Below are 14,365 nucleotides of genomic sequence, written 5' to 3'. Positions count from 1 at the left end.
CTAGGTAATTGGATCCCATGTGATTGCTCTCTGCTTTTTCTGATGGAAACACTGTCCGTGATTAGCTGCCCAATTGTATTATTGATGCACTTGCTCATTTGTACCTTCCTAATGCAAGGGTGAAACAGTCCTACAGCACTGCACATCTTACCGCTACTGTACATGCGCATGTATATATCCCGGGTGGACGACTCCCTGCGCTGAAATGCTTCTTATCGCATTCGCGCAATCGCTTCTGGAAGGTCGGTATGCGACCGCCAGAGAGGCCCGCCTTATAGCACCGTACATGTAGCTACGCCGATCTCACACTCTGCCCATGAGATATAGGAGGGCATTGTCACGGGCATGCGCAACGGGATGGGACATGGGACGAGATTATGTACTTAGCGGGGAAGCAGCAATTATAAAGTAGCCGACCGGCCGGCACTCACCGGCATATCAGCGAGGAAGGCATATTAGAAGCCCCGCGGGCTTCCAATCGACGACGACGCAACGGGGCGCAACGGTCAGCAGTTGACTGGCTGGACGGGGCAATCCTTGTCGAACATCGCGAGTACCGAGGAAGGAAGGAAGGAAGGAAGGAAGGAAGGAAGGAAGGATGCGTGGGATGAGACGATCCCCCAAGATTTGAAGGGTTCCCACTGGATCGTCCGCTCCGCCAACCCTCAACTGCCATCAGCAAGATACTGTAATACATTAACGACAACAATAATGATGAGATCAAGGAAGCCCACCAGCATCGCTTCCGCTGAGCTTACTTCCGAGGCAGCGTTTCAAGCCGTCTCCAGGCCGTTTTGCTGTATTGACTGAATGATTGATGAACGAATACTCGCTACATGTACATACATGTACATCACCCGCGGGTAATAATCAATTGTCATGGTCGACCGACAGACCTCTCCAGACCTCTCCAGCGCATCTGCCGGCCCGGTGTCCATTCCCTGGCCGCATGTGACAAGAAGCCCGCAGGTCCTGTCACCTCCGATACCAACTCTTGAGTGGGCTGCATCTCGTGTGCGGCAATATCACGTTTCCTTGAAATCCCGAACAGCTGATGTTCTCCAGTTCGTGCTGGAGGCGGTCCTTTTTGGTAGGTATTCTCCTTATGAAATTGTACTCCACCACCTTCACCGCTGAGCGACCCCGACGCCATCGGTGTGCTTCCTTCCCGATCGGAACACCGCTCTCCTTCTCAAGCGAGGCTCAATGTGAATGTTCGTGAGACTGTGACACGCGCTGTTGCTTCCCATCAACTCGGCGGGAATGCTGGGGATAAGGTTGATGGAGCCCTAAATGGCACCGCGCGAGTTGTGAGAGAATCAGCCCAGCGGTACGGTGAATACCTGGTATGAATGATCATAAACCGCGACCTCCACAATTGTTCAACATCCTATCTCCCTGACACGACCCGGTGGCCCCGAACCAGAACGGCAAATTGCCCGACCAACAGTCGACTCTACATGGAAGTGGTACTGTAGCGGCGACCCTGGTTCTCAGATGGAAGCCGCTATATGTATCTGGGATCGATGTCGATCCGATACCACAGTCGTCCAATGATTCGCACTCACGACCTCATCTTGATGTTCTGCACTTTCTGACAAGACGTTGAATTTCATGTTATGGTGGAACCAAGGCGGGTATCATTCCTGACCAAAATACAAGCAGCATCCTCGTGCTCAAAACCCCAATGATAAAATCTCAATCCGTGCTCACCTCCAAGCCGTAATCGTAGATGCCCTCGCTTTCTTCATGCTCTCGTTACTCATGTCAACCCACATTCTCCTTGAGCCGTTTCAAAACACCCTTGAGGACTTCCGTGAAGGCACCCCAGACCTCCGCACCAGTGTCGTCGTTGAAATTGACCATATCAACTTTCTGATGATACATGACGAACTCCTCGACGGCCGCAACGAGGATGCTCAAGCCGTTGTTCCCAGGGAGCTGTGCGGCGATGACCTCACGCGCCCCGGCGTCACGACACAGATTCGCTAGCACCACGGCCAAGTAACCATGTGCGACGTTCGCCACCACTGCTTCCTCGGTGAGCGCTTCGTCGGTCAAGGTGCGTCCGCGGCGGAAGCTCTCGGCCAAAGCGACGAGTGTTGCGTGGTTGGTGGGTTCCACGGCCGAGGCGCAGACGTCGGCGCTGTGCTCGGTCATGACGATGAGGAGGCCGAACTCGAGGACTAAGACGTCCAATCCGAGCGCAGCTTCTTCTTCCGAAAGGCCGGTAGCTCCCTGTCTCTGAAGCCCGTTGTGCACGCCTAGAAGCAAATGAGTCATGGCGGGAGCGCTGTCGCAGAAGTAAGCGCGATTGGTGGTGTTGTCGTTGATGAGGTTGTGGCACAACCGTAGAGTGAGGAAATACGTATGTTGGGCTTTCTTATCCTGTAAGGTCGGCGAGGTAAGTATTAGTATTATCCGTTCGATGAGATCCGAACTCCAGTCCGATGCGATAGATGGTATAGTGGAAGCTTCGAGGACAGAAATTACAATGGCGATCTCGAAGCGGCTCGATTCATCGTGTGCCATGTTCTCAATATCTTCGGGGCGTGGGAGAATCTCCGGTAATGCTGTGCGATCAATCAGTTCTGAAGCATCTCCGTTCCTTCGAAGCCTCCTGACGATATTTTCCATTGCCTTGAGAGCTATCACGCGCAATGTGATCGTCGTGGGCTTATTCTCGCCCCAAATAGTATCCTGTGCGGCGATCTGCTTAGACTCGGCCAGCCAGGTCGATTGCGCAGCTTTGGCCATATTGTTATGTCGGTCTTTGACCATCACGCGCGCCGCACGACGCGCGCCGAGCTGTCGCCTCAACCATTCGAGCACGCCACCCTTGCGGAGCACCACAAAGGTACTATCTGGACCTTCCTCACCGCTTAGAATCATGAATGTAGCCGCGAGCGCGAAATCGGCAATCTCATCGGGGGTGCTCGCGCACTCGGCGATCAATTGCTGCTCATGCCCATGTCGGCAGAATTTCTGTGCGAATCCTTTGTCCATTAGTCGTAATGACAACTCCATCAATGCACTACGTCGACGACAACGTGCCGAGTATTTCTGATCAGAGATATCGTCCATCAGATTGCTAATGTCGTGTAAGAAGCGAACGTGGTCGCCGTTTGCACGCAGCTCGTGGATGGAGCGGAATTGTTGTGTTTTGGGTCCAGATAAATCGTCGTCTTCAAAGTCCCAGGAAGACTTCTGTGGACTTCGGCCGATGCGGCCAGCGCTCGATTTTGAACCCGTGCCTGATAGCGGAGAGGGTGCGATCATTTCTAGCAGCAGGTTGTTGTCGCCAGAGTCCTCGAGGTGCGATCGCGACTTTGCATATGTTATTTTTGGTGGCCCTGGCCTGGCCGTCTGTGTCGGTTGAGGCTGTTGCGATTGGGAATGTGGCGGAGAAGATGCTTTAGCCGAGCTGATCGGCGTCCATGTGCTTATCGTCTTATTGACATTGATGTCCGTCTCGTCTTCCTCATCCGAGCTTTGTGCCAGTGCTTTCAGGCGATCGACCAATTTCGTACGGCGCTGTCCGAGATCCGACTTTGACTTGCCGAGGCCGGTTGATCGCTTCGTGCTCTGCAATAGTAGTGATGCCATGGGAAGGTCACTTGGAGATGATATTGCAGACGCGTCCGGGAGATTCTTGGCCCAGCGCCTCGCCGGTCTCGGAGTTGCAGTCGCAGGCCCCTGATGATGAACCAAGTCGTCATGGGTAGCTTGTGAGGTTAATCTGTCGGAAATATTGTTTTGGCTGAGGGTGATACTGAGGTTGGGAGGGACGAGCGTTTCTGAATTCTTCTGGCTGGACGAAATCATGCCATGCAACCGTGAGGGCGCGGATTTCTGCTTATTATAGAGTGTTCTCGACCGTGCTGGTAGTAATGTCTGGTCTCCCTTTTTGCTGGGTGATTTGTCGCAAGAAGGTTGCTTGTCATCGTCCGCTTTGGCATGTGATTCGATGGGAATAACGTCAACATCAATGTCCATGTGGATGTCGGCGGGCCCCATGATGACGTCGTCGCGATCTGACACATTTCCTGCCGCTCCCATCCCTGGCTGCGAATGAGTCTGTTCTTCCTGTGGCATGGCGCGCGCCCTCTTTCGAGAATTACGTGACAGTTCGTCGCCTTTCGAATCTCTACTTGTGCGCTTCTCTCCTTGCGCAGATTGCTTAGGACCCTCGATCGCAGCGCTCGTGGTCGTGACGTTCTTTTTCGCTTGAAGTCGCGCTGCGGCGCTCTTGTGATTTGCAGAAGTCTGATTTGTAGTGGCGCTTCTCGTGTTTCGCAGGCCGTCCATTGCTCGCGAATGAATCTTTGGCGCATGTGACTCTGCTTCGTGTGTATTGTTCCCGGCTGAAGTCTTTCTCACAGCACGTGGCGAAGGCGCTTCACGGGCGACTTGTCCTGTTTCTTCAGTCCGCTGAGGTATCTGTGGTTTGACATTCCTCTTCTCCCAAGACGTTAACTGTGGTGCCTCATCATCGATCACAGGCTTCCTAACACTTGGAAGCCTTTTAGTCGTTGTCCGCGAGCTTTGGGCCATGCGCTCGTCATCCGACGATGGCACATCCCACATATCGTCTCTCTTAGCCTTGGGCCTCCCTTGCATTTGAGCTTGAGATCCACTCTTTTGTACAGGATATGTTTGCTTCACACTCTGTTCGCGTGCGACTGCCGTCAAGTGACCACTTGATGCACCGTCGTCCTGGTCATCTGCAGTCATACTGCCCCAAGCATTTGCGTTGCGCGCAGCTTTGCCATAAGTCATTTGCTTCTTCCTCCGAGGAAGTTGGACTGCCGGGAGTGCCATGTTGCGATCGGTACTGCAGATTATGCGCAATATTTGAGACGACGCGTGTCGGCTGTGTCTCACGAGCTGGTCATGTTGGCGCAAAAGATGTTCACGAGATGGACAACTGCCTCGTGCAACTAGCTGGATGGTGCATGAAGGCGCGCGTCCTCGAGTGTGTTGGAAGCTTGACGGTCAGAGGTTGTCCTGGCCTTATGGTTATATGCAATTTGGTGTGGTCATTGACATTCACATGCAGCCGATCCGCGGCAGTTTGTAATCAGAAAGTGAAATCAAAGTGAAAGGGATCTCGACGAGGCTCGGTGTATCACTGTCGCAACGACACTAACAAAACAAGCCCTACCCAACCCATGCCTGGACATCACATGTACACAATCGATTTGTGTGTGAGAGAGACAGAGAGAGCCATTGCACGTGGCGTCATAATCGGCGTCAAACGCCTCTGCAGCGAACCATAGCACACACACATGATCGGTGAATGCCACAAACAATCCATGTCCGCCAGGGAACCAGGGAAGGGACATGGTTCAGGCGGCTTTGCTTACTCTCTTAGGGGTTGTCCATACCCAATGCTTATCCTTACCATGCTCTCGATCTCTTCAACCAATAATGACAGCCATGACACCAGTACATCAGATCAAGAACATCATATTGCATTCAAGCCATGTACCTAATGCCCGTAAATGCGTGTAAAAGCCTGTAAAGGAGACGACCGGACCACAATGAGGCTGGAGAACGCCTTTCAGGGCGCCCGGACAATCCAGCAGCAACTGGACAGCCCATCTTTTCATGTCGCGTGCCCCGCAAAGCGGATGCCCTCCGACCAGTCTTTGCCTGCAGCTCCCGGTATCAGTTATGTAGCTGGCGTTCTTTATCGCCATCAAATTCGTGATCAGCCCTGGAAGTATCCCTTGTCTCTCACCACACGGATCCTCACCAAACTCGCATAGATCATATATCATTTGGTACTTCGGATTATCGAAATCTCTTCGGATCTTTCATTTGCACCATTCATTTCCCACCAAACAGTCTGACGCTGCCGTTGCTGCCATGTCGTCATCAGGAAGACCTTCTCCGTTGATTCGGGCACCAAGTCAGAAACTTGGTCCAGAATACAGGCCCGCTCAGGAGAAACCTACGGCAACTGTTTCGACAGAGCCCAAGATTGACAATCTTCACACCTTGAAACAAACATCACAGCTCATTGCACTTCTCACGTACGTGACCGTGAACCAAGTTCGGATTAGAGAGGTCTTGAGATAATGACTTGCGGATAGCTTGATACGCGATAAGCACACCAACCGCGCCGACTTCATCTTCTACAGTAATCGTATCAGTCGACTGTTAGTAGAAGAGGCATTGAATCATCTGCCTGTGCTTCCACTCTCTGTGACCACTCCTGTCGGCCGTCCTTATGCCGGTGTCAAGTTTGAAGGTCAGATATGCGGGGTTTCCATCATGCGTGCAGGCGAGGCGATGGAGCAGGCGCTCCGCGAATGCTGTCGTAGCGTCCGCATCGGTAAGATTTTGATCCAACGAGATGAGGAGACAAGCAAACCACGGCTTTTTTACGATAAACTCCCGGCGGACATCAAGGACCGTTGGGTCCTGTTGCTCGATCCAATGCTTGCTACAGGTACGTCGAACCATCCCACCGTCCCACTTGACACTGGTGAGAAATACCTGATTTGTTTCACAGGCGGGTCCGCTATGATGGCCGTCGAGGTCCTCCTCTCAAAGGGGGTGCCAGAAGAACGAATTCTGTTCCTCAACCTCATTGCCTCTCCGGAGGGAGCCCAGAATTTCGCTCAAAGGTTTCCACGCCTCAGGATCGTTACAGCCTTTGTTGATGAAGGCTTAGACGAGAAGAAGTACGTCCACTCTCAAATATGCCTCCGCAGAATTCACATGGCTAATCATGCTCCCTTGCAGCTACATCGTTCCAGGTCTAGGAGATTTTGGAGATCGCTTCTACACTCTGTAGTATTCTTTCTAGATCGTCGCTTGTGTGCAAATCATACGATCTTAGTAGCTTCCAACATCTGTATCATCGAGGTAACGTCTCATCATTACATACATACAGTTATGCACTGTAACTTCCTGAAATGGTCTCAGTTATGAATAATCGGGTGAAGCTTGCAGGGTCCGGCTTCGTCCCAATGAGGTTAGCTCACAAATCGGGAAAGCTCAAATTTCTGGATGGTTCCCTCCGGGGTTGCGCGCCGGCTAGACCATTCGCATAATATGATATTGGCTTTTGAATTCTTTCATCTCATCATCATCGTTGTTTCTCATACACGAACTGTGTCGACCGGCGTCATCAAGATTTGGAGTCTTCGGAGTTGCCTTGTATCATTTTCATCACCTCCGCCATTGAAATCATCACAACATGCAGCGTGCTTTTGCTTCCACACCCCGAGCCCTTGCTCGCTCATCACGAGTGAGCTCTGGTTCGCTCATTCAACAACGATTCGCGCACAAGGAACTCAAGTTCGGTGTTGAGGGACGAGCAGCTCTCTTGCAGGGTGTAGACACTCTCGCCAGAGCTGTAGCCACAACTCTCGGTCCTAAGGGTCGCAATGTCTTGATCGAGTCAAGTTATGGGTCGCCTAAGATCACTAAGGGTGAGTTCCGACATACTTGCATCAAACGTGGGAAGGAAAGCTAATCATTATCTACAGACGGTGTCACTGTCGCCAAGGCCATCACACTCAAGGACAAATTCGAGAACCTCGGTGCGAGGTTATTACAGGATGTCGCCAACAAGACCAACGAGGTTGCTGGTGACGGTACCACTTCCGCCACCGTCCTTGCACACGCCATTTTCTCCGAGACCGTGAAGAACGTCGCTGCAGGCTGCAACCCGATGGATTTGCGCCGCGGTACCCAGGCAGCGGTCGAGGCTGTCATCCGCTACCTACAGGCCAACAAGCGCGACATCACCACCTCCGCAGAAATCAGCCAGGTTGCAACCATCTCTGCGAACGGCGATACTCACATCGGCGAGATGCTTGCTAGCGCGATGGAGAAGGTCGGAAAGGAGGGTGTTATCACTGTGAAGGAGGGCAAGACCATCTCCGATGAGTTGGAGGTCACAGAGGGTATGAAGTTTGACCGAGGGTTTATCTCTCCCTACTTCATCACGGATACCAAGTCGCAAAAGGTGGAGTTTGAGAAGCCTTTGATCCTTCTCTCTGAGAAGAAGATCTCGGCTGTGCAAGACATCGTGCCCGCGCTTGAGGCATCTCAACAACTGAGGAGACCGCTTGTCATTATTGCCGAGGACATTGATGGAGAGGCGCTAGCTGTCTGCATCTTGAACAAGTTGCGTGGTCAGCTCCAAGTCGCTGCTGTCAAGGCTCCCGGCTTCGGTGACAACCGCAAGAGCATCCTTGGCGACATTGCGGTCCTAACAAACGGTACCGTCTTCACCGATGAGCTTGACATCAAGCTTGAGAAGGCCACTGCAGAGATGCTCGGCTCCACCGGGTCCATCACCATCACAAAGGAGGACACTGTCATCCTCAACGGAGAGGGCACTAAGGACATGGTCGCACAACGATGCGAACAGATTCGTGGCGTCATTGCCGACGCTACCACCAGCGATTACGAGAAGGAGAAGCTTCAGGAGCGTCTCGCCAAGCTCTCAGGTGGTGTTGCCGTCATCAGGGTCGGCGGTGCCTCCGAAGTTGAGGTCGGTGAGAAGAAGGACCGCATGGTCGATGCCTTGAACGCGACTCGTGCTGCTGTCGAGGAAGGCATCCTTCCCGGTGGTGGTACCGCTCTTCTCAAGGCTGCTGCCAACGCCCTCAATGACTTGAAGCCAGCGAACTTCGACCAGCAGCTGGGTATTACCATTGTCAAGAACGCCATTACCCGACCTGCACGCAAGATTGTCGAGAACGCTGGCTCGGAAGGCTCCGTCATCGTTGGCAAGCTTATGGACGAGTTCGGCAGCGACTTCAACAAGGGATACGACAGCGCCAAGGGCGAATTCACCGACATGATCGCTGCTGGTATCCTGGATCCTTTCAAGGTCGTTCGAACTGGTCTCTCCGATGCCTCTGGAGTTGCTTCGCTGCTCGGAACCACTGAAGTCGCCATTGTCGAGGCGTCTGAAGAGAAGGGCCCACCAGCTGGCATGAACCCCATGGCCGGAATGGGCGGCGGCATGGGCTTCTAAAGTCAAGGCGCCTAAATTGAAGAATCATACGTCGACTGATACCCAGCCACTGACCGGCGTTGACTCCGACTGTACCCAATAGTCTACCATTCATGCTTGTCATTTCTTGCTTTCGGAATTGCACCATCTCCGCTCTGACCCAGATAGCCGGAGCAGTGCGCGCCATGACGGCCACTGGCGAAGAGCAAACTGGCGGCATTTGTATTTATGTACTAACTCACGTATGTAAGACTAGTTGTTTGATGCAGCCATCCTATAAAGTTCCGTATTTGACATTCCTGTTCCAAGCATTGAAAAGGTCCTCGTGAGCCGTTACTACGTGGGTGTGGAGCACACACCGGAGCAGTTTGTCTTGGAGTGTCTTCCTATTTTTATTGTGATCTCCGGCTCTACACAGATCGGCCGACTCTTTCACTGGTCCTTCAACTCCCGTCAGATATTGCAGAGCCGGTATCATGTATCTCAATTGGTAGGACATGCCCGATCATCGTGATGAGAGTGGGCCTTGAGCAGTCATGTGTGGGTCTACGTTGCATCCACCTTGCGCTGACGCCAATGATGGAGGCAGCGGGGTCGATCAACAAGCCCATCATCAAAACTGGCTTCGCCAGGGCCAGAGTTGCGCCGTCGTGGCGACCATCTTCGATCTGTCTATTAGATATAGAACGCCAGAGGAAGGACAAAGGTACTCTCGCTGAGCCCTGGAGGTCGGCAGCAGCCCCTCACCCGGACCGTTGGTATGAATAACAACCTTGGAACTATACAGCGGCACTCAATGCTAGAGCTTCCCATCAACATTATGCCATATTCGGGAAACAACTTGTTACCCATCCACGCAAGCACCCCTTGATCCCGGCCGCGATGATAGCTATCGTTTAGGTTTCTTGGTCTGCATGCGACCAGTCAAATGCCATTTCATCAGGCAGTGTACGAACATTACGCGTTCCCATTCTCAAGAGTACACCCAGGTCTTTCCGCAGATCGTGTGATCCACAATACCTCCTGGAACGTACCCAGAGCTGGAAATCCCACGGAGTTGATAGATGGTATCGGCACTTCAACCAAGACGTGTCTTGAGATGTGGGTGGTCCTCGTACACCATCATCGGTAGCCTTTTGGGTCCTTGCTTTATGGGACCAATATGACTCGATCCCTCCCAGTGAGACCGACAGACTCGGGTCTGCGGACGGCTAATCGATTATGGGAGAAGGAGGCTCACGCACGATGACGCTGCCGTACCTCCCATCGCGCGACGCTATCCACGTTAAACGCAGCGAGTTGCGTTCACGCGCAATTACAGTAGTCTAGCGTATTGCGGGGAAAGGTGTCGGCCTGGCTTGGGCTGGGTGTTTATGTGTAGACGGGCTGCTGTACCGCGAATACTGCATCGCTAGCTAGTATAGTATGGTAGCAGGGTAGACAGACCCTGGGAAGTGTCGCATGATCACTTTCACCAATGTCGTGTCTCCCTCCAGCTCCCCAATGGTTCGTCTGACCAGATGCGGCACCTCAAGCTTCGATATTCACACATCAGGCAAGAGGGGAGGTACAATCACATCAGGCAAGTACGATGGCCTTGACTACTTCAACAGCTTCCATCCCCATCACAACTCTGCTTCCTTTCTTCTTCTTTCTTCACCACCAGGAATCAACCTGTCCCTTCATGTTCAACACTTCTTCAAACATCACCTTTACACAACCAAAATCTTTATCAAGTCGTCACAATGAGTGCAATCGTTGAAGAGTCAGACACTCCACTCAACGTGCTTGTCTGTCTCTACGATGGCATGGACTCGATGGATGCCATCGGGCCGCTGGAGGTCTTCAGCACTGCTCAGCATGACTCCAAGAACCCAGGTGAGTACTTGAATCATATGTCCACACACCTTGTGTTTCGTGCTGACGCGGCAGCTGGTCACAGACACCAAGGCCTTCCGCACCATCTTCGCCGGCCCTGCTGAGCATGTCGTCACGGCTCAAGGCGTCACCTTTAGTGCTCACGTCGATTACGCCGAGGCCATGAAGCGCTTGTCAGAGATTGACGTGCTTGTGGTCCCTGGCGGCAACGCCGAAGCCATTATCAAGGCGAAGAGTCAGCCGATATCCATCATCAAGGCTTTCGCCGAATTGCAACAGAAGAATCCAGCTCGTGAGCGGTCGCTCATGTCTGTCTGTACCGGATCGCTCATTCTTGGTGACTCTGGTCTCCTAGCTGGTCTCTCAGCTACCACTCACCCGGATTACATTACCAAGATGGAGATCATCTGCTCCAACGCTGCACAGCGTGACATGGCTGAACGCTGTGACGTTGTCGAACAGCGTTACGTGGTCAACAACCTACGTTTCGAATTGGGTGAAGACGAGGAGAGCAACCCGCATATTCTGAGCCGCAAGGAATTGAAAGAGCAGAAGCGCAGGAAGAGCTCCATCTCTTCCCCAATTGAAGAGCGCGGCAACGGTGCGAACAGTACCAACGGGAGTCGCCCTGTCCACGCTCGCAAGGGCAGTATGTCACTCAAGATGTCAAACAACCGCCGCGATAGCATCATCAAGCGAGCCAGTCTCAAACTTGGTGGCCTGCGAGTCCTCACGACCAGCGGCGTGACTTCTGGCATCGATGGTGCCTTGTATATGGTCGGAGCCTTGGTCTCCGACGATGCGGCCGATGAGGTCGCGCGCAAAATGTGTTATACCTGGAAGAAGGGCATGGTCGTCGACGGCATTGACGTCTAGACGGGCCGAATGCGATCTAAAAAGTCAGGCGCTCGGCAGCCATGGACGTGTAGAATTATGATGACCGAGAAGCCACCTCGAACAAAGCGCAGATATCACACAGCGGAAAACCCGACTGATGTATGAATGAACGAATGATCGAAATGTGGAAAGTCATGTGGTGAATTAGTTTCAAGGTCTTCGCGGTCGCCAAACAGTGACATGTCGTCCGAGCGTCAAATTGCGTAGCGTGATTCTCGACGTGGGGATTTGCTTACAGCCTCCATCAAATTTATGGGGACTAATTCATTGCTCACAAGCTGCACATGAGCGATTGCAATTCGGTTTTACTGCATTCATGACATTTATCGGGATATATGATATGACTCAGGACAAGCTTCCGATGTAGACTACCATTTGGTCCTCCAATTCCATCCCTTGATCTTGATGCGGACGCAAACAAAACAAAGAAATGATGCGAGGTAACTTGCTCCAGTAAAGACTGCGACAGCCCAGTACCGCTTCTTCCCAGAAGCTTCAACAGCAGAGAGGAGGCTGCCAGCGATCGGTATGCTGACAAGCACGCCAAATGCGACCACGGTGAAGCAGCTGGCATAGTATCGTCCATAATCATGGGTCTCGCACAGTTGGCCCAGGCAAATGGGCGTAAGGCTGACATTGGACCCACTGACGAATCCGAATAGCGCCACGAACACGATCAGCAAAGCATTGTTGGGCATTTGAGAAATGAGAATATCTGGCAGCCAGAACGCCAAGACCGAAGATATACAGAAAAACAGTGATATGATCATCACATTGTATCGTCCGAATTTGTCGCCGAAGTGACCGGTGACTGCTCGTCCGAGGCACGACGTCGCGTTGAGGATCGCTAGGAGTTGATATGCAAACGCCGCGGATCCTGTCAATGCTTCGCTATCGGACAGGTTCTGTCGTTCGATATAGTAGCTCGGCACATAGGTGACGGGAATGAAGTATGCCAGATCCGTCAAGAGAACCCCGACAGTCGTCAATGCCATGGCGCCCGTTCCATCGAAGAAGATTCGCACATCGGGAAGCGTGTCTCGCCAAGATGTAGCGACCCCGTTTCGAGGCGGGACCCGACTTCGACAGAATGCGATGCTGACGGCGCATAATGCAAGTAAGACGAACCCGATGATGCGGATCGACCAAGCCCACCCGACCTGTGGCAGTAGCGCTTGTGTCATTAGTGGGAACAAAACTCCTCCAAATCCTCCTCCTATGAAAGCGATCCCGCTGGCGAGACCACGGCGTTCCATGAACCAGTGAGCAACACAGCCCATCGATGGAGTGAGCAGTAATGAAGATCCGATCGCCGTCAAAATGGAGAATGACAACAAAATCTGCCAATATTCTGTCACGAGTCCTAGGTCAATAATGACTCCAAGGATGCAATCGATCAGCATGATACATACCTGTCGATACACTCATCGTGAAGATGCCAACCACGGTACAGACTGTCCCTGCGATTATCAGGTAACGTGGTCCCATGACATCAAAGGTTGGCCCAATTTTCACTCCACAAATCCAAGTCACAAAGGCGTAGATGGAAAACAACCAGCCGAGTTTCGACGGGCTTTCCCCGGGAAGAACGACGTGAGAGAGGACGGCCGAGAAGACACCGGATGTGTTGTATATACCGAGCGATGCCGTCAAGCCACAGAACGCTCCAAATACCACCAACCAGGCCTCTCTTCCGCCTTCTGGATACGTGGTGGTTTTCTCCATAAGAGTCGGGGTTGGAACCAAACAGGAAGCGGTTGTCGAATCCGACGGTTGACGTGGTTTCTCGCTCTTTTCGTCAGGGCCACTGAGATTTCCTTGTTGTGATTCTTTCAGCTCATTCAGAGAATGGCGCATAGGCGACGGGGCCCGTGGTGGCGACGAATCCTGCCCCTCGCCGCACCCGTTGTGAACGAGCTGGCTCTTGAAGAATTTCATCTTTCTTTCCCCGTCATTTCTCTAGCTGTGACAGCTAATGGAAAGCAGAGTTGACCGATTCTGAAGGCATTTGGAAATCTTCAGTCGTTCAAGTGGAGACAGAGTTCTGTGTCCACTTGAAGGGCCGCAAGGCTCGTGCATGACGATTCGATAGAGACGGGACAGTTTCCCACCCCACGTTGATATGACTTCGCATCATGCAAAACGCTTTGTCAGCTTCGACAGTATACGAACGCTTAATCTGTCGCGTATGAAATGCTACATCGAATACGAGCGCGCAGCGAGTCCATCGAGAACGTTGTCTTCAAAGTGACCAATGAACTTGACGTGTGGTGAGCTTTGCTGACGAATACGGTCTAGTCGATCATGCACTGCGCTACGGCGTGAGAACATCACATCGTGAACGACGGTGTATAAATTGTGATGATAAGAAATTCTCGAAATTATGATACACGTTTCGATGCTGCGATCGCTTATGCTTTCTGGAACTGGCAATCAATGCGTCCTCCAGTGTGCTAACGTTGGTTGGCTTGGTCGAATTCAAAGTTGTGCCCTATATATGCAGCAGCATATCCCTTGCTTCACCGTGCCGCAACCATCCCATCGTTAGGTTATCGATTGCTTGTACATGGGATATCTAATCATTTGGTACCGCGCGGAGAATGGACT

At 52.3% G+C, this 14,365-nt stretch overlaps 5 protein-coding genes across 5 annotated transcripts; 3 read left to right on the top strand and 2 right to left on the bottom strand.

The window, feature by feature from the left end:
* Nucleotides 1–1,767: 1,767 nt before the first annotated feature.
* K489DRAFT_370441 (uncharacterized protein) lies at nucleotides 1,768–4,821 on the bottom strand (the record flags this gene model as incomplete). Its single annotated transcript, XM_033603136.1, has 1 exon — nucleotides 1,768–4,821. One exon carries the CDS (start codon nucleotides 4,819–4,821, stop codon nucleotides 1,768–1,770), a length of 3,054 nt encoding a protein of 1,017 aa, XP_033459858.1.
* Nucleotides 4,822–5,705: 884 nt separating this feature from the next.
* On the top strand, nucleotides 5,706–7,076 carry K489DRAFT_380200 (PRTase-like protein). Its single transcript, XM_033604832.1, has 4 exons — nucleotides 5,706–6,038; nucleotides 6,099–6,457; nucleotides 6,521–6,692; nucleotides 6,754–7,076. The coding sequence occupies exons 1-4, from the start codon at nucleotides 5,872–5,874 to the stop codon at nucleotides 6,803–6,805; spliced, it is 750 nt and encodes a 249-aa protein (XP_033459857.1). The 5' UTR covers nucleotides 5,706–5,871; the 3' UTR covers nucleotides 6,806–7,076.
* A 134-nt stretch (nucleotides 7,077–7,210) lies between these two features.
* K489DRAFT_370439 (chaperonin GroL) lies at nucleotides 7,211–9,004 on the top strand (the record flags this gene model as incomplete). The annotated part of the gene is made up of 2 exons (XM_033603135.1): nucleotides 7,211–7,445; nucleotides 7,503–9,004. 2 exons carry the CDS (start codon nucleotides 7,211–7,213, stop codon nucleotides 9,002–9,004), a joined length of 1,737 nt encoding a protein of 578 aa, XP_033459856.1.
* Nucleotides 9,005–10,528: 1,524 nt separating this feature from the next.
* Nucleotides 10,529–11,900, top strand: K489DRAFT_380198 (class I glutamine amidotransferase-like protein). The gene is made up of 2 exons (XM_033604831.1): nucleotides 10,529–10,861; nucleotides 10,926–11,900. Exons 1-2 carry the CDS (start codon nucleotides 10,729–10,731, stop codon nucleotides 11,735–11,737), a joined length of 945 nt encoding a protein of 314 aa, XP_033459855.1. The 5' UTR covers nucleotides 10,529–10,728; the 3' UTR covers nucleotides 11,738–11,900.
* Nucleotides 11,901–12,069: 169 nt separating this feature from the next.
* K489DRAFT_380197 (MFS general substrate transporter) lies at nucleotides 12,070–13,114 on the bottom strand. The gene has a single exon (XM_033604830.1). It carries the CDS (start codon nucleotides 13,036–13,038, stop codon nucleotides 12,127–12,129), a length of 912 nt encoding a protein of 303 aa, XP_033459854.1. The 5' UTR covers nucleotides 13,039–13,114; the 3' UTR covers nucleotides 12,070–12,126.
* Between the last annotated feature and the right edge of the window lie 1,251 nt (nucleotides 13,115–14,365).

Source organism: Dissoconium aciculare, assembly GCF_010015565.1.
Source record: "Dissoconium aciculare CBS 342.82 unplaced genomic scaffold K489scaffold_6, whole genome shotgun sequence".
In the NCBI taxonomy this organism is placed as follows: Eukaryota; Fungi; Ascomycota; class Dothideomycetes; order Mycosphaerellales; family Dissoconiaceae; genus Dissoconium; species Dissoconium aciculare.
The sequence above is the reverse complement of the archived record's forward strand: the minus strand, read 5'-3'. Positions and strand labels throughout refer to the sequence as shown.